This window comes from Leopardus geoffroyi, chromosome B3, assembly GCF_018350155.1.
Source record: "Leopardus geoffroyi isolate Oge1 chromosome B3, O.geoffroyi_Oge1_pat1.0, whole genome shotgun sequence".
NCBI lineage: Eukaryota > Metazoa > Chordata > Mammalia > Carnivora > Felidae > Leopardus > Leopardus geoffroyi.
In genome coordinates this window covers 111201698-111227187 of record NC_059337.1, presented here as the reverse complement: position 1 = coordinate 111227187, position 25490 = coordinate 111201698, and the positions used below count along the sequence as shown (strand labels likewise).

The following is a 25490-nucleotide window of genomic DNA, read 5'->3' as shown; positions in this document are numbered from 1 at the left end:
TGAGGTACACATTGTATTAGTTATTACATCTCTAAGTCTCTTTTGATCTACACAGTTCCTATTTTCACCTCCTTTTTTGTTTGTTTTAATGCCATTGACTTGTTGAGGAAGTGGAGGCAGTTGTCTGCAGAATGTCCCATCTTGTGGGTCTGTCTCTTGCTTCCTCATGTTGTCATTTAACCTGTCTTTTGGTTTCCTATAATTCCTGTAATGGGAACTTAACTCTAAGGATTGATCAGATTGAGGTTAACTTTTTTGACAAGAATGTCAATGGTCATGATTTCCTTCATATTGTATCATCTCAGGAGACACCCAGTATCTAGCTGTCCTATTCTTAATGATACTAAGATTCATCAGTGAATTCAAGCATTGGGAGCTTGATTGTATTGTATAGTTCTCCATTGACTTATATAATTATCTTATTTTTTTATATTTTTCTGAATCAATTACTTCATTAGAAATATCTCAATGATTATTTCAAATCTATTATTTCAGCTTACTTTTAACCACCTCCAAAATTGAGATCTTACTACCTCCCTGACAATTTTCACTGAAGAAGAGAAAGGTCATGCAGCACCTGGGTGGCTCAGTGGGTTAAGTGTTTGACTTCAGCTCAAGTCATGACCTCATGGGTCATGAGTTCGAGCTCCGCCTCGGGCTCTGTGCTGACAGCTCAGAGCCTGGAGCGTGCTTCAGATTCTCTCCCTGTCTCTCTCTGTGCCCCTCCCCTGCTCATACTCTGTCTCTCTGTCTCTGTCTCTCTCAAAAATAACCATTAAAAAACAAGAGAGACGCCACTGTGAGTATTCTGGAAAAGTCTTTGTGGAAGAAAATAAATTGGGCATTCAACTTTTCATTCAAATACCATAGAATATTACTTATTCTGGGAGAGGAAGCCAGTAGTTATCCTGAAAGAAGTGAGTTAGTAAAGATAAGAGGTAGGACTGGGTTGTAACAGTTTTCTGTAAATGTAGATAGATATTGAGCCCAAGATTCCCAGTAGAGGATAGTCTTTGAAAACTATGTATACTAAAAGTATCATTTCTCCTGTCTTCTTTAATCACTCCCAGTGGACATTTGCCTCTGTGTAGGACGTGAGGTGCTGACAGATGCTGTTAAGATGTAGGGATTGCCCTATCAGCCCTCTATCAGTGCTAAGCTGCACCTGTTCTCCAACCAAATCCCTATAAGAACTGTTGGGATCATGATCCCACCATACCCCCACTCCCATTCCAGCAGCTGCAGCATAACTAGAGCCAGTTCTTAGTAGGAGATTTTTCCATGATGAGAGTGGACAAGTTGTGACATGTGGGCCTAAAGTCCCTGCCTAGTGACAGAAACTGGAGCAGACGGGTCTGGGTAAGGCCTTACCAAACAGCTGTGGACTCGAATGGTCAGGGTATTGCAAATACATGGGGATCCTTGAAGGTGGCAACCCTGGATAGGAATCTTGACCCTTTAAGAACACCTAACTATACTCTGCCACTGATGGACTGGTGGCCAGGGCAGATTGGGATGGGAACTGCAGAGTGTGGAAAAGCAGCATGTGCTCTGGGGAGGGGAAGCAGCTTGGTCCTGGCACTGCCGATGGTGTCCCCCTCTGCTGGAAAAGTCACCCACAGGTGGCATGCTTACCTCACTGGGCCTCACTGTCACCCCATGGTCCAGAAACTCCCCTGTTCTGTCCTGGGAGCCATGTTCTCAGACTTAGCCATATTGAGACTGAGCTATAATTTTCAGGTAGTGATATCTGGTAGACAGATGGAGGTGCTAGACTAGAGCTTGGGGGTAGGAGGAGATGAAGGTTTAAGATAGATTTAGTGTACTCTGTACTGGGTGTCTCATTGGTTCTCATGCTGTTTTAGTATGTATTTGCTCTTTAAGGTATCTGGGAATATGCAGTGAGATTATGATCAGATGGAGTAGGAGGGTGTTCTGTTTTAGTAAATGCGCTGGCAGGAAAGTTACCAGGGAGACTTCAGGATTTAATCTCCTGACCTGGATTGCCATAGTATCAAAATATGTTAAAAGCAGGTTTGGCGTAGCATCAAGGGGCAGGACAAAATAGGAAGCAAGTGAAAAGTCCAACCTTACAACTAGAGGGAAAGTTAAAGGTAGAATGGGTCCAAATTCTCTGTTTAAGGAAGACTCCATCTAAGCCTTTGCAACAGCCTGTGACTTGTGACCCTGTGAAGGAAGAACAGCATCACCCTGTGTTCCCCCCCCCCCCCCATTTCCCACTCCTGAAGTAGACCCTTGGGCTTTGTTGCTTCTCATCTAAGCAGCCCAGGGAAGAGGAGATGGGGTGGGGAAGAAAAGGGCAGTGCATCCAGCCTCCTGCTCAGTGCTGCAGGAAGCCTGAAGCGAGCTCTAGCTAGGGCTCCGGCAGCACCCTGCAGGCGGGGGAGAAGCAGCTGCTGCTGCTGTTGCCACTGCTGCCGCTTGCTGGGGTCCCAGCTGCCCCAGGGATTACCTGGGCATAGCATGTGAGGCTGAGATTCTGAGACTAACACCCGATCTCGGAAGCGGATGAGGTCCTGGGCACAATGTGAAGGGTGGAGCGATGAGCTGTGGCGGTGATATTGTGAAATCCATTTACCAAGCAGGCACTCCTTCTGTGAGTGAGTGCCCTGTACGATCAGATGAGCTTTTCCATTCTGAGCTGTGGGCAAGTCTTCTAGGAACCCATGCTGATCAAAATATAACCTGGCCTTAGTGGCAGAAGTTCAGCAGGTGAGGGCGAGCCTCTGGACTGCACATTGGGAGACAGGCCTGCCCCACTGCGACAGGCAAATGGACAGGGAAGGTGGGCTTTCCCAGGCAGAGTCACACAGGCCAGAGAAGCCCCACCTCCACTTTGACAAGGGTCTGGTGGGTTGGGAGAAGCTTCTTAGGAACTTGAGGGTGAACTGGGGAGTGAAATGACAAGGAGCTACTTACGTCCTTTCTCCTGGGTTTGCTGGCAGTGGGGTGAGGTGCAGCTTAAGGGCTAATGTTAGCCAGGTGCTTGCTGTCTTTCATACTTAATGGAGGCCCATTCTAGATGCATAGATGACTTATATCCTAAAAAATGTGACCGGATTACCTGACCCTCAGGTTCCCCTCAGATACCAACTTGTCATTTCCATGACCTTCCAGGCCTTGTTTGGGGTTTTGTTTCTGCTTTTGTGTTCCTGGAATAACCATCTGTAGCTTTCCCATTTTCAGATTTTCTTCTCTTCTGCCTCTCACACCTGATTCTGTGAGATTCTCCCCTTGCCAAACCACCGAGCACACTACCCCTGCCTCCCTTGGCTCTGAAGGGACGCCATCTGGGCAGGCCACTGGGGTGGGCACAGCTATGGGGCAAGAGGAAGAGGGCTTCCCTTTCATTTCTGCATCTTTTTTCCTTGGTGGTTGCCTTCGAGGACCTGACCTCCTAAAAACAAAACAACCCCCTCACCCCAAACCCTAGACTTGTGTATTTAGACATACATGTGAGTTTTATAACATTCCCTGCCAAGCCGCTGCCTGACCGCTCCCTTCTCTGAGCCACGGTGGCAGGAGGCATGGCGTTTTTAAGCAGGATGAATTGCTGTCTAGTGGCTGCTCTTCTGCACCCAGGGCCATCAATCTTGTCTTGAATGCTGGGCCTGCTGGTGTGCCTGCTCAGGCTCATCTTTCTGGGGCAGACTTATTTACGGAGCCATGGCAAAGGTAATCTCACTGACCACCACCCCACCCCCCTCACACCCCCCGCCCTCCACCAGCCCATGGCCTGGGCCTCTCTCAGCCGCTCTTAAAAATAGCCTAAGACAAGAAGGAGAGCCAGGGTCCGGTTACCTCCTGCAAGCAGGATCTGATCTTACCTCACCTCCTGCGTCTGGCAGCTCGGCCCTTCTCAGGGGCCACTGGACAGGCTTGCAGGCCAGCAGGAGGTGGTCAGCCTGTCAGTCTCTGTCCTGCTTGGAGCTGGGAGCCAGCAGTCGCTCCCCTTCAGGGAAGCAGGGGTTGGGGGGAAGGCATGGGGGGGATGGAGTCCTTCCCAGCTCTCTTTGCCCAAGCAGTTGAGTGAGAAATCTCAGCCACGGAACTCGTGTGTCCATTTGTGGAAGATGACAGGCTGTGTAAGGGATGAGGGTCTTCCTGGGCACAGGCCTGGAATTGCAGGGCATGCTTTGTTTGGAGTCATGACTGGCTTCCCCACCTTATATCTCCCCTTCCCTGAGAAGCAAACACCTTTGTCAAGTCCTGGACGCTGGGGAATACCTTCTGTCCCCGTGTGCCATGTTCTTCTCTCACCTAAATCTAATCTGCTTCCCTAAAAATCTGCCTGGTAGAAGGGGATGAATCAGGCTACAGCCTGGCCGTTAGCCCTAGCCATAGCAGTAATTCCCTAGATGACCTTGGGGAGCCCTCATCCTGTGTTAGGCCTTCGTTTTCTTCCTTGTGCAATTAAGATGGATAATTCTGGCTCCTGTCTTACCTCGAAGGGATGTGGTGGGATTGATTAATTGGACTGGGGAAAAAGGAGTCTGGAGTGATTCTGTGTCTGAAAAATAAGGGCGACAGCACTGCATTTACACTTGGATTGGTGAGCTTGCATCATTTCTTCATCAAGCATGCATCTGTTTGTGTGTGTGTGGGATATCAGTACCGGTGTGTGTGCTGGGGTGTATGTATACAAATGTGTGAGTGTGCACACATTCATAGAGGAAGTGGCTTACTTCACAGCTCACTGGTTGTCCACACTTGTCATTCGTCTGCCTCATGGCCTCCCCACCCCATTTTGTTCTCTTGGATATGAAGGCTCTGGGCTCCCTGTCCTGTCTTATAGACTTGATCTTGGAATCCCTTTAGTTCCCTGGGGAGATGCCTGAATGGCAGGTACTGGAGAGGAAATTAAAGCTGAATGAAAGATAGTCATTTTCCAAAAGCCCACAACATTCAGGCCCTAGCCTTGCACCTCTAGTCTCCCATCTCCCTTGTCTCCCTGACTCTGCCCTCACTCTCTAGTTACGTTGTAAGTTTCCTGAATTTTGCCATGGTCTTTCTCACCTTCAGAACCCTGCACCTGCTCTTTATACCGTTTGTTTGGACTTGCCCCTTTATCCCTTCACAGAATGCTTCTGAGCTTCCTTTGGGAACCAGCTTACACTTCCCTTATCCTGACATCCAGCCCTGCCATGAGACCCCACAATTCCCCATTCTTTCCCAGCGGTGGCACACAGCACACCTTACTATAATTGCTTATTTCACTGGGTGCCTTACGGCCAGAATATAAACTCTATGAGGACAGGGCACCTCTTGTCTTACTCAGAATTGCCTCGCATAGTGTCTGCCCTCTAGTTGGGCCTTGGTACATATTTTAGTCAATCATGAACGAATGAGCAAACATGATAAATGACAGGCAAGTAAGAACACAGTACTCCTGATGCCCATGTGCCTTGCATAGATGAACACGCACAGCTCCTCTGTCCATGGGAGCCCTTCGCCACCACCCCCACCATCATGCTGACAGCCTTGATAGGACAGCAGTCTCATCTGGGCACCTCGGTCTGTCTTGGGATTCAACCTTGTCCACGCACCTGATTGCACTTCAGAGAAGGTAAAACCAAGAGCTCAGCTTTCTAAATATTTGTTGCTGGGAAAGCGCTGGGAGGGATCTTGGGCAGCCTCTGAGAGGAGTACACTTTCCCCAGCACAGCTGCTGGGGCTGGTGGCATCAGTGGCATCTCCTGTTCATCTCTCTCCCCACTGATTCACGTTTGAGTGGGACTCAGCCAACTTCCAACTTTTCACCTCTCCTTCCTGTCCAGGTTTGTTCCTGGTCCAGTCCACAGGGTTGAGCTGCTCTTCTCCCCACCCCACCCCCATCCCCCACCCCGCCCATCCCCTGGCTCCCAGGAGAGCCTCCCCTCTCCGGCTCCCAAGCTTCCACAGCTGCCTCAGCCGCAGGTTTGGAGGAAGCGGGCTTGCTGCGACTGACGTCTCCACCTGCTGGCCGTCCTGACCCTTTCTGCCTGCAGCTCTCCATCCCTGCCGCCACTGTCGCCGTTACAGTGTGGCGGCGGCGGCGACTGCTGCTGCTGCAATATTCTATAACCCAGAGACCCTAGGTGGGAAGCATGGCCCGGCAGATGGCACAGTGTGCTCCTCCTACAAGGACCTACCCCTGCTGGATGCTCCGAATAAGTTTCCCCTGAGAAAAAGTCCAAGGGGGAGGTAGCTAACCCTCTGACTGTGTTGCTGTTCCCCCCTAGGGACCCTTCCATGAAGACTGAGGCAGGCACAACTGCTGAGAGCCTGCTGACATGACATCGGCCACGGAGTTTGAAAACGTGGGCAACCAGCCACCGTACAGCCGGATCAATGCCCGCTGGGATGCCCCGGACGATGAGCTGGATAATGACAACAGCTCAGCCAGGCTCTTTGAGAGGTCCCGGATCAAGGCCTTGGCAGGTACCATTTGGGGCCATGGGGGTTAGAGGAGCCGGTCTCATAGTCCCAGGGTTCAGTCCCCTCCCTGCCTGTGGCCAGCCCTCTGCGTGCATTGGCGTGAGCCTTGGCAGGGAGGTGATGGAGACATGGCTGTGTGGCTCAGGGAGACTTGGCCCTGTTGGGAGGGAGCAGAGGCTCCCACGCATGCCCTAGTTCGTCCCAGGTGGGAGGTGGTGCCAGGTGGGCCCTGCCCTCTGCCTCTGTCCTGAGTGACCTGTGGCCAAAGTGAGAACTGAGAGAGAGTCTGGGCAAAGGAGTGTCTGAGGGGCTGGATGGCCAGGCAGAGGGGTGTGCAGCTTCATTATGCACCTCAATCTCCTGCCTGGTCCTGGATAGAGAAATTATCATCCTCCTCTCTGTTGTCCTAAAAGAAAAGTGTGATTTGATAGGACATTGAGAACAGATAACATCCTCCCCACACTGGCTCAGGAAGCAGGATTTTCTAGACTAAACCTCTTATCCTTAAACTGGAATTAGATTTTTACTTAGATTCATAATAGATTTCTGTGTGTGTGTGTGTGTGTGTGTGTGTGTGTGTGTGTGTGTGAGTGACACAGAGAGAGAGAAGGGGAGGGAGGGGGAGATCTTAAATCTCCAGCAGAAATAGTTTGTCCTCCCCCTGCTGGCTGGGATCGGATTCTTGGGATTTTTTTTTTTTTTTTTTCTCCCGCCAACCCCTGTGACCACTGCTTCCCTGGAGCCTGGCCCAGGGTAGCTATATTCGGACAGTAAGTTCTTGGCCAATAAAGAAAGTTTGAGTTCTGTGGGATAGCGTGTGGGTGGGAGGGCTGGGGGTAGATTCCATCATCTGCTCCACCAGTTATTAACCCAAATCAGACTTCTTTCCCCATCTTCACCTTGTGAGAAGAACCCAGACTCGCCCATAAGCACTTTCTGGAGCGATTCTCCCAGTGTACCATCATCACTTAGTGGCCCTATCTGAATTTTCTAGTAGTATTCTTCTACCTTCTCTCCCTCCACTCTGCTCTCAGATACCTCCGACTTCAGCTAACCTTGAGTCATGAGCAGGGGAACCATAGTGACCTTTCACCTTAGGAGTAGCTGGGCTTACCTTACACTAAAAGGAATGGGGTGTCTCATTCCCTTGTCATGATGGGGAATCCATTCACATCTCAGCCATCAGCTTTTGTGTTCTTGTTCTTGTGAGACACTCCCTTTCTTCTTCCTTCACCCCCTCCTCTGCATTCCCTACCCTTAAAAATTCCTTCCTTGGTTTCCCTTGAGGACAGATAATAGCACTAATTCATTCCTTGCTTTGCTTATGTAATCTTAACCTCTTTAAATAAGCAAACTAGGAACCCTTGTCTTGCCAGTCTGGTTTTACCTTTTTTCTCTCTGCGTGCCAGCTGGGCCTGACTACATTGACCCTGGTGATAGAGGTGGAGGGAGAGGGGTTCCATTTTCCATATGTCTTGTCAAAGGACAGTATGAGGAGTGGGACTGTCTTTGTGCAGGGATCCTTTGATATGTTTTACAGATACCCTATTTTTTAAGAAACCGAGGAAAATTCCATTTTAGTAGTTATTTATTGTACCCCTACTATGCATAAAGCTAACCCCATGACCAGACAGAGAAAACCACGGAGATGAATTCAACACAGTATCTGTCTGTAAGTAGTTTATGATCCACTAGGGAAATGAACAATGTTCATAATGAATTAGCACAAGTACAATTAGAGAAGAACTGTAGGAAAGGCATATAATTAAATAGCAATGAGAGAGCAAAGGAGGAGACTCAGGAATCGGGGACTCATTTGTGGAGAAGGCCCTCAGGAATTGAAGGGTGCATGGGATCTTGACAAACAGGTGGGGTACAACTTTTTCCAGTTGGACTATATGAATGGCAGCCAGGTCTGATGATCAGGTTGGAAAACTGGTGAAAGTAAGTTGATCAGGTTACTGGAGAAAAAAGTTCCACAGCCATGCCTGTGTCTCACCAAGAGTTTGCATCTTGTCTACCAGAGAATCTGAATACTCCCCAGGGGAGAGGGGGACCACCGAGCATAGACTTACATGCCTGGACCTTAACAATTTAGAACATCTGGCTAACAACTAACCATGGAAGTTTAGAATCCATTCAGGGTTTTAAAAAACAAACAGAAACCTGTCAGCCTACTGACTTTACTGAGAGTCCACTCTGAGTGAGCTGTGGGATAAGCGAAAGCTGTGGGAGCGTCCAAAGTAGAGAGGTCAGATGGACCCGTTCTAGTGGGTAGACAGAGCAGAGAAAGGGGCTGTCTGTCTCCCTCAGTTTTAACTTCTGGATGTTTTTCTCTTCAGTATTGTCTTTGGGGCTGCCTTGGCAGCCTTTCCAAAGAGGCTGAGGAAGCAGAAGCACCTCTAGTTCCAATCATTTCTGCATTCTCCACAGCCACTCCCCCACACCTAAGCACATGATGGCAAGGAAGGCATTACTGTCCCCTCTAATGCTACTAGTATGGAGGATGGTTGAATCAATTTCCTGTTTTATAAAATGGGGACAGTAGTTCTTTCCCAAGGGTCTTGTGAAGATCAAGTAAGATAAAGTTTATGAAAGTTTTTTATTAGTAATAAAATACTAGGTGAATGTTAGTATTTACAGGAAATCTTAGTAATATCTTTCTGTCCCTTCTTTTAACTTCAGACATTCATGATCATCAGTCATAGTTCCAGTTGTCCTGGCCTGTTCCAGGGCCAGTTTCTTCCTTCTTAACCCCACCCTCCTTTGTTTCTGAAGGCCAGGGTTGGAAGAAGGAGCCAGGGACCAGGGGAAACTCCACTAATGCTTGTGTTGCGGCTTTTGGCTCGGTCCCCAGAGACCCAGTGCCCACAGAGATGAAGCCCCATGCTGTGTAGATCTTTCTCTTTAAGGCTGCCCAGCCAAGATCCCAGCTGTGTCTCTGCCATCAGCTGGGTGACCTGGAAGGACCAAGAAACCAAAGGATGATGAGGCTGGTTAGATGTCCTTCCGGGTGTGGCTTCTCTGGGTCCTTCTCCACATAGTGACCTGTGGTTGGAAATCTTGCAGTTTGTTAACAGGACTCCATTTTTTTCTGCCCCTTAAGTCAACTTCCTCTCAGCTCCAGAGGAAATACTCCCTATTTTGCCTTTCAAATAATTCCCAGCTCTTCCTCCCTGGACTGAAATAAACAAACCATCTGGTTATTCCATGTGGAAACTGCCACATTGGTATACAAATACCTGACCTCTCTCCAAATGAATCACTGTGGATTTGACACTGTGGGTCAGCCTGACTGAAATGAAGGGGGAGGTGGGCAGGAAAGTGCTGCAGAAGGCTCCTGCAAATAGGGGATGGATTTGACCTTGGCAGTGCCCAGGGGAAGGGTGGGGGCCCAGCAGGAATATTTGCCCAGTAGGTCCCTGGCAGATGTTAGCTCTCAGTGTCAGGCTCTAAAGCTGGCAGCACTCGAGGAGGTTAAGTGATGGGTCACCCTGAGGCTTCTTCCTGAACAGGGGCCGTTCTCTGCTTTGATGACTGCCTTTGGTACCTTCCTACGTTTAGGACCTGCTTTGAAAGATTAGAGGAAGGGAAGCAGTTGAAAAGCTCACCTTCTAATCCCTCCAAGGAGTTCCAGCCTTCAGGTTTCGGTAGAAAGGCTTCCAGTGTCTCCTAGAGCCACCCTCATCTTCACTCACACCCCCTTTCCTGTCCTCCCCCCTTTTCATACTGGGAGCCATTTGGTAAACATTTGTGGCTGTCTGGATGAGGGATGAAGCACTGCAGGCTGCAGGGAATTTACCAGCCAGAATGCCTGCCCTTGGTGCTCTCTCTCCTCATCCCAGAAGGGTCCTCTGCCTGCATGTGTACCCTCTTGCACCTGGCTGTGTACCCCAGTGACTTGGGGCGGGTGTGGCCCAAGTGGCAGAGGAGGAATGCAACAGAAAGATGCCCCCAAAAGATAAAACCTTGTGCCCTGGCCTCCCCTGCCTTACCCATGCACTCACGTTGAAATCTGGGCATCCCAAGTGCCACCTACTGCATGACTTCCAGCTCCTCAGAGCACAGAGGCATCTGGAAGGTCATGGTACAGAGAGCAATGCAGGGACTCTTGAGACGATCTGTGAGGAGAGGGCTCAACGTGTCCTTCATCATCTTCTGTGGCCCATTTAACACAGAGCCATCCTTTGAACACTTTTTGTTGCTTTATTTTTTAATGTTTATTTTGAGAGAGAGCAAGAGAGTGTGCACACGTATGAGCAGGGGGAGGGGCAGAGAGAGAGAGAAAGAGGGAGAATCCCAAGCAGGCTCCACACTATCAGCACAGAGCCCTACATGGGGCTCAATCTCATGACCTGAGCCAAAATCAAGAGTCCGATACTCAACCAACTGAGTCACCCAGGCACCCTCAGAGCCATTCTTTTAAAACAAAGTGCACAAAATTGTGTAGCCCACTCTGGCTTTGCCTTTAAGTCAGAATCCAAGTGATGCTTCAAACTAGAAATGCCTTTCCTTTCTGCATTCTGTCTTTGCCTTCTTACTAGATTGGAGATGAGGTCAAGTGGTGAGGTTGGTTGAAGACAATTCAGAGGACACAACAGGGCAGCAGGTACATGGCAGGCTATGTCCCTGTGCTCTGAAGCACAGAGTTGCTGCCATTTTGAACCTTGAACATCTTCCAGACCCACTTTGCCCAGGCCCCAAGGTTAAGTTCTGTGACTGGCAGATGTTCCATCAGAGCCTTAGGACAGGTGCCTTCAGACCCTGCCGCTCCCTTCCCACCCGCGTTGGCTCCTTGGAAACTTCACAGAGAAGGTAGTATCGGCTGCTTCCTGACTTTGGTGGCAAAAGGTCATGCTTGGCCTGTTTCTCCACCTGCACCAGGATGACACTGATTCCAGGTGTCCCAGTTTCCTGAGAAGGGCTTTGTGTCCAGAGGGTGAATGATTTCTTTCAGAGAGCAGGATTTCACCACAGTATGTGGTGGGCAGGGTGGGGAAGGTACAGGAGTGGGGATTCAGCAGCTTCTTGGCAGCCTACTAAGTTGACAAGTTCAGATGTAGCTGCTGGAGACCAAGGCATCAGGTGTTAATGGTCTGAATATCTCTGTTAAGCTACGTGTGAGAACAAAGGTGGCATCATTAATGAGGGTTTTTTTTTAATGTTTTCTTCTCCAATTTCAAAACACGAAATGGAGTTCTATGTAGAAACTATATATTGGGGAGACATACTATTCATGGAAATATGTATAATCAGCAACATTTTAGTGTACTGTCAGAAGAAAAAATAATTGGCTCAGCAGCTTTTCCTCGGAGGTCAGCCATTATGAGTTCCACCCCCACCCGCTTTCCTGAGACAGGCCACTGTTCAGATAAACCTGCTAGTTACCTGTGCAGACAGATCCACAGGAGAGGCAGTGTGCCGTGGTCCAAGGCAGTTTCCCCAGCCCAGGACATAACACTTTCTCCCATTGTCCTCTCTTCCCTCTTGATAAAAGCTGTTCTTCCTCTTTGAAAACACTTTGCAGAACCAAGGCTGTTCCCATTCTCTGGGTGACTGCTATCTATCATCGTGAAGATGCTTTTCAAATATTAATACACTGAGGTTAATAATAAGACTCTCCCCTCCCCATGCAGTGCAGTCTGAGTGAGCCATGGTAATAGCCTCCTCCATCTTTGGGACATTCCTGTGGGCTGTTGGCTTCATTCCCAAGGGCAGGCTGTGACACCAGGCCTTACTGTGCTCATGGCTCCCAGAGCAGCCGGCATCCATTTTCCCCTTCTCCAACTGGGCGCTCTCTGCATGCTGCTTGACTGAAGAGGTGCCAGGAGTGTTGTTTCCAAGCATCTGTAGCAATTGTTCATTTTCCTTTTTTATCGTGTCACTGAGAGAGAATGACAAGGAAGCTGGTAGCAGTTGAGTCTCTAGGAGCATTTTGCCTCCAAACCCTTTAGCCTTCAAACTCTGGAAACCAGATCAACAGGGGATCTCATTTTACAGTCTAGCGAGAAGGAAGTGGATCAAATACTCACACACGTGTCTCTGTACATATAGACATACGTGCATGTTGACAAATTATGATAAATTCCATGAGGATTTGTTGAGAATTCGGAGTTTCTAATATAACCTACAGCCTATAACTCATCCAAGGAGGAGTCGGGCTTGTTGGAGTGAGCACATGGGGGGAAGGGTGGGTGGAGATGGGAGGGGCAGGCAGGAGCCACATCCCAGGGACTTCCAGGCCATTGGTATCTTCAGGGTCCTGGCAGGAAGCAGTAGGAAACTCAAAAGGGGTGGCTGAAGAGTTTTTTAAGGAGATTATTTGCAAAGGGGTGGCAGGGTTGAAGGGTCAAAGGGTGGGAGCTGTAGCAGGGAGAGCTGTAGGCTCTCAAGACAGGATCTGTGGCCTTCAGTAGAGGGCCAGAAGGATGGAGCCACTCCCACACCCATCAAAGTGCTCTGACAGGGAAGTGGCATGGTTACATTTGGGTTTTTAAAAGTCACTCTGACTTCAGTGGGGGCAACAGGTTGTGGGGAGACTATGCAAAAGTCTGGGAAAGAGAAGATGGCAGTGTGAGCCAGCTTGGTGGCCATTGACAGAGAGAAGTGGTCCATCCTCACATTATCATTCTTCTGGCCTCTCCTGTTGCTATCATGGGCTTTCCCAAGTTAGGTGACCTTGGCCAAGTCGCTTTTCTGCTCCTCACCTGTAAAACAAGAGGCTCAAACCAGATGATGCACACAAGGCCTTTCCACCTCTGGCAGCCTGGGAAGAAGCCTCCTGTTATGGTAGCGCTGACCACATACTTCTACCCTGAACCACGGAGCTTTGGTTCCTGGCTTAGGGAAAGGGAATCAATGCTTTTTAGCAAATCAGTAGATTCTCCAGAAATTCTCTCTCCTCAATAAAGGGTAGGTTAAAACTGAGTCCTGGACCGTGTCAACTTCTGTGGCCTTGTGTTCTAAGTGAGTGTAATCTCTCCCTGCAACCACCACCTGCATGCATGACAACAATACCTGGTGCTTTTTATCCAGATGATCTAACTGACCCTTAACCACTCTGAAGTAAGCAGGGGATAGGTATCACCATGCCACTTATACAGGTGAGGGGAGATGCACAGCAGAAAGTGCCAGGACAGAATCCCAGGGATTTGAAATCATCCTGCTGCTGGGGTGTCTGGGTGGCTCAGTTGGTTAAGCGTTCACCTCAGGTCATGATCTTACAGTTCGTGAGTTCAAGCCTTATGTTGAACTCTATACTGTCAGCATGGAGCCCGCTTCAGATCCTCTGTCTCCCTCTCTGCCTCTCCCCTGCTCACACTCTTTCTCTCTCTCAAAAATAAATAAACTTAGAAATAATAATGAAATCATAAAATCATCCCAGTGCCATTGGGGCTACAGCACTTGGGCTTTCTTGAAAGTCCTTCAGACCTGCATTGCCTCCTCCTCTGCATCCCACCCAAGACCTCTCTTCTCATTTTCCTTCCACCACCAGCCTCTTAAGCCTCTTTGATCAAAATCCTGAATTCCTTTTTACTTCTGTCTTACAGCCTCTGAATATTCTCACCTGCTGTGGGCCAGCAGACCCTTGTTCTGTGGTTGTCCAGATCAGCTCTGTTCATTTCACTTCCATGGTTCACATGTCAGCTGGGGCCATGTCACCTCAAGCAGAGACTTCTGCAGCTGCCTCCAAGCTGGTGCCTTGACGTCTCCTCATTGAATCCCATTTACACAGGGAAGTTAGAAGCATTGTCCTCTAGCAGATTTTAGTGAGGTGTTGCTTTACTTAAGAACCTCTAGGCTTTTCTTTACCTGAAGTGTAGAGTTCAGATTCCCTAGACTGTCCTTCAACTTCTTTACTCTGGGGAAGTTCATTGCTTTTCACCCTCACCCCCCAAACTTGCACACCTGTGTGCACACACATACAGATTTGCCAGTTTCCATCTTGAGGGCTTTGAGCAAGACCCCCCCCCCCCGCCCTTTCTTCTCTGTCATTCTAAAACCATGATCATCTTCAAACCTCAGATCAAAACTAGCCTTCTTCAAAAACATTTTTTTTAATTTAAACTGGTCTCTGATAACTTGTTTTATTTTCCTACTATATATAAAGACCCTATTTTATTTAAAAAACAATAAGGTGAGGGGCGCCTGGGTGGCTCAGACAGTTAAGCATCCTACTTCTGCTCAGGTCAGGCTCTCATGGTCCGTGAGTTTGAGCCCTGCATCAGGCTCTGTGCTGACAGCTCAGAGCCTTGAGCCTGCTTCACATCCTGTGTTTCCCTCTCTCTCTGCCCCTCCTCTGCTCATGCTCTCTCTCTCTCTCAAAAATAAATAAACATTAAAAAATATATCTTCAAATATTTTTGTTACACAAAATATATTTAGTATAGAGAAGATTAGAAAAATAGAGAAAAAAGAGAAAACTGGGGGCATTGTTAATGACCCATATAGATATTTTACAAGCCTATAAATATGACTGCGTGTATATATGTATAAATATTAAAATATTATCTATAATACTGTAATCTTAGAATTTTTGTCACTGAGCACTATATTGTGAATGAATATCGTTTCATGCAAACATGTAGATTATCATCTTCATGGCTGTATAGTCTTCCTTTGTATTAACGTACCCTAGTCTAGTTAACCAGCATCTTAGTGTTCAACTCTGCCCACTTTTAAAGTCAGTCTCATGCACTTTGTGCTCGCCTTTGCAGACATGTAGTAAGCATCCTAAAGTTCTCGCTTAGAACCAACCCTAGCTAAGTTTTAAATCTTGTATGTGGGGGAATCCTCCTCTAGCTGTTCACAATGCTAGTGTGATGAAAGCTGGTTGGTTGAAAGAAAAAATTCCTCTCCAAGCTAAACTATAGGGTAGAATTTGTGCCACCAGCATCATTTATGATGTGTCTCTCAGGGTCTGCCCCTATGCTAGGCTTCATGGGATTAGCATCTGTATCTTCAATGTTGTCACAAATTCATGGGAGTTAAAGCATCACTCATTCAGGTTCCTTAAGCTCTTGGCTTCCTGACATGAGAAGTAGAGAAATCCCAAGCTGTAAACCTACAAAGGATTAAATGATTGTTTTCAGACCCAGGCCAGTGGTCCATGGGCCTCCTATGGTGCCTTTTCTCCCTTTTGTCTTTCTGACCACCAGCTTTACCTATACCTTAGGGCTACATGCTGGTAAAAATGCAGGCTTCTGGAAAAAAAAAAACACAACACATTTTTAAACATTTCATCAGTCATTTATTCCTCAGGATTTATGAGCTTCATATCTGATTTTTCTTCATGATATTTGCTGTTTCTTATTATCAAAGTAATACATGTTCATTGCAGAAATTTTGGAAACTACAGATGAGCAAAAAGAAAAGGCACCCACAGTCTTACCACTCAGCTATAACAATATCTAGCTTAAGATTTTGTTTTTAAATGGATATAGCTCTACAAGACTGGGGTCATACGTGTTATTTTAAAATCTGTATTTTTCCTTAATATGTATTATAATATCCTTTCCTACCATTGAAAGGTCTTCTACAACCTTATTAGTATCTTCACAAATGTACCAAAATTATCATATAATCCCCTGTTTTGAATATTTAGGTTGCTGTTCTCTATTCTTTTTCATTTTTATTTTTTAAGATTTCTTTTATTTTTGAGAAATCTCTACACCCAATGTGGGGCTCAAACTCACAACCTCGAGATCCAGAGTCACATGCTCTACCGACCAAGCCAGCCAGGCACCCTGCTATTCTCTAGTCTTGATAGCAGATTTTTAACAGACAAAAGAGGGAGGGATATGAAGCACGCAAGGAATTTTATAGGAAACTAGGGCAGAAATAGATAAATGGGCCTAGAATTGGGTAATTGAGGTTCCAAGAGAAACTATTTCAACTAAACCATGTGGCTTAAGAACAGCCAATGTGTAATAGGCTTTTATTTATTTTTTTTTTAATTTTTTTTTCAACGTTTATTTATTTTTGGGACAGAGAGAGACAGAGCATGAACGGGGGAGGGGCAGAGAGAGAGGGAGACACAGAATTAGAAACAGGCTCCAGGCTCTGAGCCATCAGCCCAGAGCCTGACGCGGGGCTCGAACTCACGGACCGCGAGATCGTGACCTGGCTGAAGTCGGACGCTTAACCGACTGCGCCACCCAGGCGCCCCTAGGCTTTTATTTTTAAAACACGGGGGAATTTTGGGGCGCCTGGGTGGCACAGTCGGTTAAGCGTCCGACTTCAGCCAGGTCACGATCTCGCGGTCCGTGAGTTCGAGCCCCGCGTCAGGCTCTGGGCTGATGGCTCAGAGCCTGGAGCCTGTTTCTAATTCTGTGTCTCCCTCTCTCTCTGCCCCTCCCCCGTTCATGCTCTGTCTCTCTCTGTCCCAAAAATAAATAAACGTTGAAAAAAAAAAATTAAAAAAAAAAAAAAAAAACACGGGGGAATTTTGATAACAAACTTCCCAGATGCCCATGATGTCAGGAAGTGAAGCAGGTACCAGAGTAGGTGGGGCCAGTGGCAGGAGTGCTGTCGCCAAGGGAGGAGGGAAGCAGAAGGAAGAGCCAAGAAGAAGCCTAGAGAAGGTAGAACACAAGAAAGAAAGGGAAAGAACCTTGACTCCAGGGGAGAGGTCTGTGCTTTAAAACACCTGTGGGGGATATTCAGAGGGCAAGACCTGGGAGAGTAGCTACATGGTGGTCAGGGGGGGCAGAGCTAAACCTGCCCACAGGACCCATAGACCTCCCTCCTGGGCTCTGTTCTCAAGGGATGTAGGAAGTGTTCCTCAACTCATAAACCTTCTCTCTCTCTCCCTTCCATCTTTCCTGTGGCTCAGGTGGTTAACCATGCTTGTGATTTTTGTCTCGTGAAAAGTCCCTGAAGCAGGACACACAGGGAACTGGGCCATCTTGGAAGAGGAGGAAAAAAAAGTTTAATATTTTCTTAAGAAAAAGAAAAATAGATTTCTATATTGAATAAATAACATATACATCCAGGGGATAAAACTCAAAAGATGTATAAAAGGGCAAAAAATGTTTTATTCCCACCTTGGTCCTTCAGATACCTAGTTCTTTTCCCATAATTAGTGTTCTCAATTTCCCATGCATCTTTCCAGGCGTATTTTATGCATATATTAGCAAATGGTCTATTCTTCTTCCCAGCCTTTTTTTCTTTTTTTACTACACATTGCTGTATGTGTTTTCTTCCACCCAAGATATATTGAAGATTGTTTTGTATTAATATATAAACAGCCTCATTTTTTTTTTTACAACAATTAAGTTTTCTATTGTATGGACATACAATTTTAATTTAACCAGTCTCCTATTGGTGAACATTTTCATTGTTTCCAGTCTTTCACTATTTTTAAAAATGCAATGAATAACCTTATATATAGATTAATTCCCAAATATATGTTTGTCGGGAGGATATATTCCTAGAAGTGGATTTACTGGGTTCAAAAGTATGTGCATCTATAATTCTGATCAGTCTTGCCAAATTGCCTCATAACTTTTCTAGCAACATATGAATGTTTTTTCCCCACACCCTTAGCCAAACACCGGATTTTATCAGACTTTTTGATCTGTGCCCACCCGACAAGTGAAGCAGTGTCTTGATGGACTTTCGTTGTACTTTTTGACTTTTAGTATGAAAAATTTCAAACATACAAAAAAATAGAGATAAAAGTATAATGAATCCTCACCTAGACTTAACAACTGTTATTATTATTATTTTTTTACCATATTTGCTTGTTTATTTGAGGGGTTGACGTATTTTTAAAGTGAATTGAAGATTGCCATGACATTTTACCCCAATACTTTAGTAGGTACCTCTGAAAAACAAGAACATTTCCCACCTAACTATAATACTACTATTACCCCTAGCTTTACCCCTAGCTTACAGCTATGTGCTGGCAAAAATGCAGACTTAATAAAATTAACATCAACTCTAATACAATCTAATAACCCACTTAATCAAATTTTCCCAGTTGTCTCAAAAATGTCTTTTATAATTAATCTGTCCAAACTAATTAAGGGCCATTTATTAAATTTCGTGTGTATGTTTATACTTTGAATTTGTACTTCTATGAATAGCTTGGACAATTTTCTACACATTAAAGACCATTTTACAGTTTTTCTGTTAACTTTTTGTTCACATACATATGTCCATTTTGCTATTAGATTGTTGGTCTTTTTCCTCATTAATTTGTGTATGTTCTTTATATCCTAAGGGAATTGGCTCTTTGAAAGATGTGAGTTACAAATATCCTTTGTCATTTATGTGACTTTGCTTGTGGTATTCTAACCCACACAAAATTTTTTTTTAATTTTAATTCATAGGAGCAGAAATTTTGACTGAAGTTTTTTTTTAATGTAGTTGAAATTTCAATCTTTTATTTTCTACCTTTTGAATTTTGTGTCCTATTTAGGAGGACTTTTTCTACACCAGCATCATTAGAAAACAAAAACAAAAGCATTCAACCATGATTGGTTTTGGTATTTTTATGATTTAATTTTTACATTTTCAGTTTTTATCTGAATGAAATTATCATGGAATGTTAGGTATAAATATAAGTTAATTTTTCCTGGATGGCATCTAATTTTTTCCACACCGCTTACCCAATAATCCTTTTTTTCCCCTTTCTATTTGAAATAACTACCTTTATCAGTTATCAAGTGCCTCTCTGTGCTTGGGACTACTTCTGTTCCATCGATATGTCTTTTCATATGCTAGTAGCACACAGTTTTATCATTGTACCTTTATACTGTGCTTTATTATCTGATACAAAAAATGCCTGGGAAGGTCTGTTACTCTTCTTTTTGGGGTTTTCCTAGCTATTTGTTTTTCCAATGCATTTTCTTTCTTTTTTTTTTTTTAACGTTTATTTATTTTTGAGACAGAGAGAGACAGAGCATGAATGGGGGAGGGTCAGAGAGAGAGGGAGACACAGAATCTGAAACAGGCTCCAGGCTCTGAGCGGTCAGCACAGAGCCCGACGCGGGGCTCGAACTCACGGAGTGTGAGATCGTGACCTGAGCCGAAGTCGGCCGCCCAACCGACTGAGCCACCCGGGCGCCCCTCCAATGCATTTTCTCATAGCTTCTCTAGTTTCCCCCCAAATTTAAGTTATATAATTTAAATATATTTAAAATAATATTCAATATGTAAATGAATTTAGAGTAAACTGACATCTTTATGATATTGAGTTTTCCTAGTCAAGACTTGGATGTGCCTTGCCACCTGTTCAAATCTTTTGTGCACCTCAGGAGACTTTTTTTTTTAATTTTTAAAAAATTTTTCTTTTAACGTTTTATTTATTTTTGAGACAGAGAGAGACAGAGCATGAACGGGGGAGGGGCAGAGAGAGAGGGAGACACAGAATCGGAAGCAGGGTCCAGGCTCTGAGCCATCGGCTCAGAGCCTGATGCGGGGCTCGAACTCACGGACCACGAGATCGTGCCGTGAGCTGAAATCAGACGCTTAACCGACTGAGCCACCCAGGCGCCCCCTCAGGAGACTTTTAAAAAGGTGTTCTTGGGGCACCTGGGTGGCTCAGTCGGTTAAATGTCTGACTTTGGCTCAGGTCACGATCTCACAGTTGGTGAGTTCAAGCCCCTCATCAGGCTCTGTGCTGACAGCAAGAAGCCTGCTTTGGATCCTCTGTCTCCCTCTCTCTTTGCCCCTCCTCTGCTTGTTCGTGTTCTCTTGCTCGCTCGCTCGCAAAAATAAATAAGCATTTTTAAAAATGGGGCACATATTGTGAATCCCTTTAAAAATATATAAAGGTGTTTCTTTATGTAAATTTTCACATTTCATTTTAAGCTGAAACACTTTTTTTTATTATTATTATCATTGAGGGCCTTACAAACTAGTAATTCAGGAAATGAACCTCCTATACCTTCAGTGGTTTCTTTTGCTTTTAGGATTAAATCTAAACTTCTTGGCCTTTCTTTCAAGGCTTTCCATATTCGGTTTTAAAACCTATTTTCCACACATTTTCTTCTTTTTTTTAATGTTTATTTTTGAGAGAGAGAGAGCAGATGAGCATGAGCAGGAGAGAGGCAGGAGGGTGGGGAGTGGGGAGACAGAGGATCTGAAAGCGGGCTCTGTGCTGACAGCAGAGAGCCCAACACAGGGCTTGAATTCAGGAACCGTGAGCTCATGACCTGAGCCAAAGTCAGACACTTAACCAACTGAACCACCCAGGGACCCCTCACACATTTTCTTCTCACCTGGAGTTACTCAGCAGCCCCTGAACAAGCTCCATCCTTCCATGTCTCTCTGGGAATATCTCTCTTCCTCCTCTCTTCCTGGCTCCCCTCCTCCTCTACCTGTCCAAAGAGGTTTTCTTTATGAGAAACCCCCTTGCCTACTCCAGTTAGAAATGACTTCTCTCCCCTTTGGCCCATGACCATTTACTGTATGTGCCATTTATCTGGTAACTAATCCAGTGTCACCTTGTGACAGCTTTTATATGTTCATTTTAAAATGAACTGTCCTGAGGTGCCTGGGTGGCTCAGTCAGTTAAGCGTCCAACTTGGCTCAGGTCATGATCTCACAGTTTATAAGTTCAAGCTCCACGTTGGGCTTTGTGCTGACAGCTTGGAGCCTGGAGCCTGCTTCGGATTCTGTGTCTCCCTCTCTGTTCCTCCCCCACTGGCTCTCTGTCTCTTTCTCTCTCTCTTATAAATAAAGATTAAAAACTTTTTTAACTAAAAAAATAGTAGTAGTAGTGACGATAAGAGCGATGGTAACATTTAGGCTAGCTTTCTGTGTGCCAGGTACTATAAACTCACTTATTAGTGGACAAATATTTGAGTCCGTGTTTTGTGGGTCTGTTTGACCTCAAACCAAACCTTGGAAAGGGAATGTAAATGAAAGATCACCCAGTCACAGTATCCAGACACTTGGTCTAGCCAGCTGGTCAGAGAAGGTGAGTTTTCTAGGAGAAGCCCTGACATGTAGGAAGGACTGAAGATGGTCCCATCCTGGGAGGGAAAGGGAGAGGAAGAACAGACAGGAATGGAGGGCCCTACCCTTGAGGGCAGCAAAGGCACAAGGGTTTTCTGAGGCTCTGGTGGCTTTGAGTCAGACCATGCTGGTAGACTTGTTCCCTTTCCTGCACTGGAAGGGTTAGGGATCTGGAAATGAGGTCTGGCCCCTAGCCAGCCCTTGCTGAGGACTCCTTTCCACAGAGGGTCCATGCAAGATGGCCCAGGCCCCCTGGGGACAGCAGGCCCAATACATGGCCACTGCCCCAGCCTGTCTACACCACCGGGGTTCCCAGCCCAGCTGGCCCTGGGCCACCCGCCTCTCCTGTACTTGGAAGGCTCCTGATGGGCGCCTGGGGCATGCTGGGAGTAAATTTGCTGAGCATGCCGACGTGGAGCAGCCAGAGCAAAACAGCTAATGGAAATTAATCCCCACTCCTGGGCTTTCTCTCCTTATGATCATCATTAGCCTCTCAGAATCCTTCCCATGTCTCAACACTGCAGAGTGTTTCAGGGTGCTGGTGATTCTGGGCAATTTCACCCCAGTCTTCAAGTAAAAAGCAGCCAAGAAGCTGCCTGCCTGAGCTCTAAACCTGTGGCTCCAACATTTTGGGGTCTACGAGGCTTCATTTGTGTGTTGAAAACTGGGGAGACCTAAGGGTAATTTATGATATATCTGTTCCAATATATGTGCCAGCCCAGCAGCCGAGAATTAAATCCCATGTCCCCAGCTAAAAGCACTTCCTCACCCTTCGCCAACCACAAATAAATGGGTCTCGTTACCCATGTGATGAAATTTTGGGATTCTTAAAAACAGGAAAAGGAGAAATGAAGAAAGGACTTAAGTTTTTTGACACACTTCTCTCTAAGGGGGCTAAAAATTTTAGCCCTTGCTCAAAGCTCCATCAGTTAGAAGAGCTAGCCCCTTAAAGAACAGCTCTGGTTTAGGGGCACCTGGGTGGCTTAGTTGGTTAAGCATCTGACTTCGGCTCAGGTCATGATCTCATGGGTTCGTGGGTCCAAGCCCTGTATCGGGCTCTGCTGATAGTTCAGAGCCTGGAGCCTGCTTCGGATTCTATGTCTCCTCCTCTCTCTGCCCCTCCCTTGCTCGTGCTCTCTCTCTTTCTGTCTCTCCAAAGTGAAGAAACATTAAAAAGTTAAAAACAGAACAGTTCTGGTTTCTAGGGAAGGCATCACGGGGTCATGGTAGGTTCTATTGAGCCCAAACATGCCCCAGAATAAATGCAATTGCTTCTTGTCCAATATATCTTTGAAACTTTAGTTACATTTTACTGGACAGTCCTTGAAATCAGGAAAGTGGTTTAACTTGCCAGCAAAAGAGTAAGGAGGGTTTTTTCACCTGAAACTTTGCCCAGTGGCCTGGTATGAATGGATGCCATTTTAATTTTTTATTTATCTGAGACTCATAGAATCAGTAGTAGTATTTTCCTTCTTCATGGAAGTCTTATTTAGATGGCTGCCATTGAATTCTTCATATAGGACTCCAGAGCCCATCTTATTTATAGCAGAGTATGTCTGCTTCAAGGAAGGGGCTGTCTTTCCTGTCCTTGATTCCCCATCTCCCCCAGAGCCTGGCACCTAGTGGTTGTGCAGTAAACATTGGCTGGATGAATGAATAAGTGAATAATGTGTCTGAGTTCCTCACACTAAAATAGCAGTGCAATAGGAAGGAATTTGATGCTGTGAGCCTCCAGAACCGCCAAAATTATACCCTTGAGGCCGTGCTGGCGGGGCTTCTCTTTTTGTTGTTGTTAAATCAGGTATTTAATAATTTAAAAGGCCAACCTTTCCACGGTTTGGACTCAGCAGAGCGGACATTGAGCCTGCCCCCAGGGGCTGACATCTCTCCTGGCTAGGCTGCTCTGAGTTGCCTTGGCTGTGCCCTACCCCCCACGCACCCTCCCCAGGCTTCCTCTGCAACCGTCAGACCAGCCAGCTCCTGCACCGAAACGCCCGAAGCCTGTGGTCACAAACTGTTCACTAGGGACAACAACAAGGGTACACCCTCCTTCCCTCTTCTCCCCCTTTCTCTTTTCTTCCACTCTTCTGTCTTCCGCTCCTCCCCCATTCTTTGTGCTATCCCAGCTTCTCTCTCTCCAGCATCTTGTTCAAGGCTCCCAGCCATAACTGTGCAGGTTACCAGAATCTGGTTTACAGAGGTGCCAAGAGGTACCTCTCCTGAACTGGTGCAGCGAGAAGCCTGGTTAGGGCTGATGCTGATTTCGAGTAGGGATGTCTGTCAGCTTCTCAGGTCTGAAGAGGGAGAACCTCTGCCTGGTATGCTGGGGATGAGAGAGGCAGCATAATGCAATGGATGGCCCCCAACCCAAACCTCCTGGATGTCTAAACTTGTGCGGATCATACATTCCAACTTGCCTTGCTCACCATTCTTCTCTGCCTACCAGGAGCTTCTTCAGGGCAGGCAGTTGGTTTTGCTTTTATGTATTATCAGGCCTAGCATGGGCCTCCACCAACGGGAGCTGAGTAAATGTGCACTCAATACAGTACAGCTCTGGAATATCTACCGTGTAGCGGGCGCTAGGCCTTCGGGTTATAGAAGTGAACCAGATAGACAGACAGACTTTGCTTGCAGGAGAGACAGGCTTTCAACTCCTATGAATGTGAAGCAAGACCTAAATGAGAAATGTATATGCAGGGGGTGGGGCACACAAGGGGAGGCCTAACCCGGCAAGGGGTTGGCAAAAGCTTTCTGGACAAATAGGAGTTAGGTGGAGGGGGTGGGGTGGAGTGGAAGGGCCAGAGAGACCATTCTAGGCAGGGAATGTTCGTTGGATGGGTAGACGGGTGAACCTGGCGTTGAAATCTGAGTTTACTGGTACAAAGGGACAGAGCATTCTGCCAGGCACAGGAAAACAGGTGGCTGAATTAGGCATGCCTAGCCACTGGGCATAGAATGTGGTAGTAGAAGTAGTCTCTTCATTGCCCCAGTCCATGGACCCATGTTGCCCAAAGGCTACACTCTGACCGCCAATGTTCCTAGGAAAGGGATGAAATAGGTACCTCAGCCTCCTCTACCAGGGATCAGGGGACCCTGGGATTAAGAAATCCCCTCAGCCCTATGTCACATTGCACACTGACACTGTCACCCCGGGCACCTCACCCAAGGCTCTTCTCCCCACTCAGATGAGCGGGAAGTGGTTCAGAAGAAGACCTTCACAAAATGGGTGAACTCAAACCTGGCTCGTGTGCCCTGTCGCATCACTGACCTCTACAAGGATCTGCGGGATGGACGGATGCTCATCAAGCTCCTGGAGGTGCTCTCTGGAGAGATGCTGGTAAAGCCCCTTTCTGTGTCGTGGCCTCTTTCCCTGCACCGTGTGGTTGTGCCGTGTCCCCTCTTCAGGAAAGACATGGTCTGTGGGTATCTCCAATTCTCATGGCCTTCCAAGGTTTCTCCTTATTCTTTTGGGAGGTTTCATTGCTTACTGATGTGAGATGTCCATGTGGCTTCCTGAGTTCTCTGACCTCTACTCAGAATTCATTGCCTAATGGCCACTCCTACCTCTTCATGCTTCTCCCAGAAGCCATGCAGAGCTCTTGACTTTGTCCACGTGGGGCCTGAGCATCTGTCGCTGGCCTGCAGTGGACCTACCATCTGTTGCCTCATGCAGGCTAAGATGGGTTATTACCCAGTTGGAGAAATTTGCACCCTTCTTGGAACCCAGAAGAAAGCATGGAAGATATTTTCCTGTGTGTTCTGTCACTCTTACAAGTGGAAATTTATTACATGTCCTCTCAGTTGTAACCCACCTGGCAGTAATGTTGTCTCTGAGGGAGAACCAGATGAAGGTTTGTGTTTTGTTCAGTGACTTCCATTATGACCTTGGGCCTATTAGTCAGGATCTTCTTTGCCTTGTTTCCCCCATGGATAAAATGATACCTGTGCCTGATGAAGCACTAAGATCCTTGGGGTTTGAATGAAAAGGTACCACATTCTTCTGTTGCCTTTTCAACTCCAGGCTGCTGCCTTTTACACTGTATTGAAAGCCCACTAGAAAGAGTTACCACTGGGAACCCTTCACA

The 25490-nt window shown here is 46.5% G+C and overlaps 1 protein-coding gene across 2 annotated transcripts in view; it reads left to right on the top strand.

Annotated features, from left to right (window-relative positions):
- SPTB (spectrin beta, erythrocytic) overlaps nt 1-25490 on the top strand; it is a 129299-nt gene that overhangs the window by 54240 nt on the left and 49569 nt on the right. For both annotated transcript variants that reach the window (XR_006705092.1, XM_045451236.1), the window contains exons 2-3: nt 6243-6441; nt 24591-24742. Coding sequence is in view for 1 of the 2 variants with exons in the window: in XM_045451236.1 (XP_045307192.1) it covers nt 6294-6441; nt 24591-24742 (300 nt within the window). In the remaining variant the exon portion in view is untranslated. The remainder of the gene's footprint in view (nt 1-6242; nt 6442-24590; nt 24743-25490) is intronic.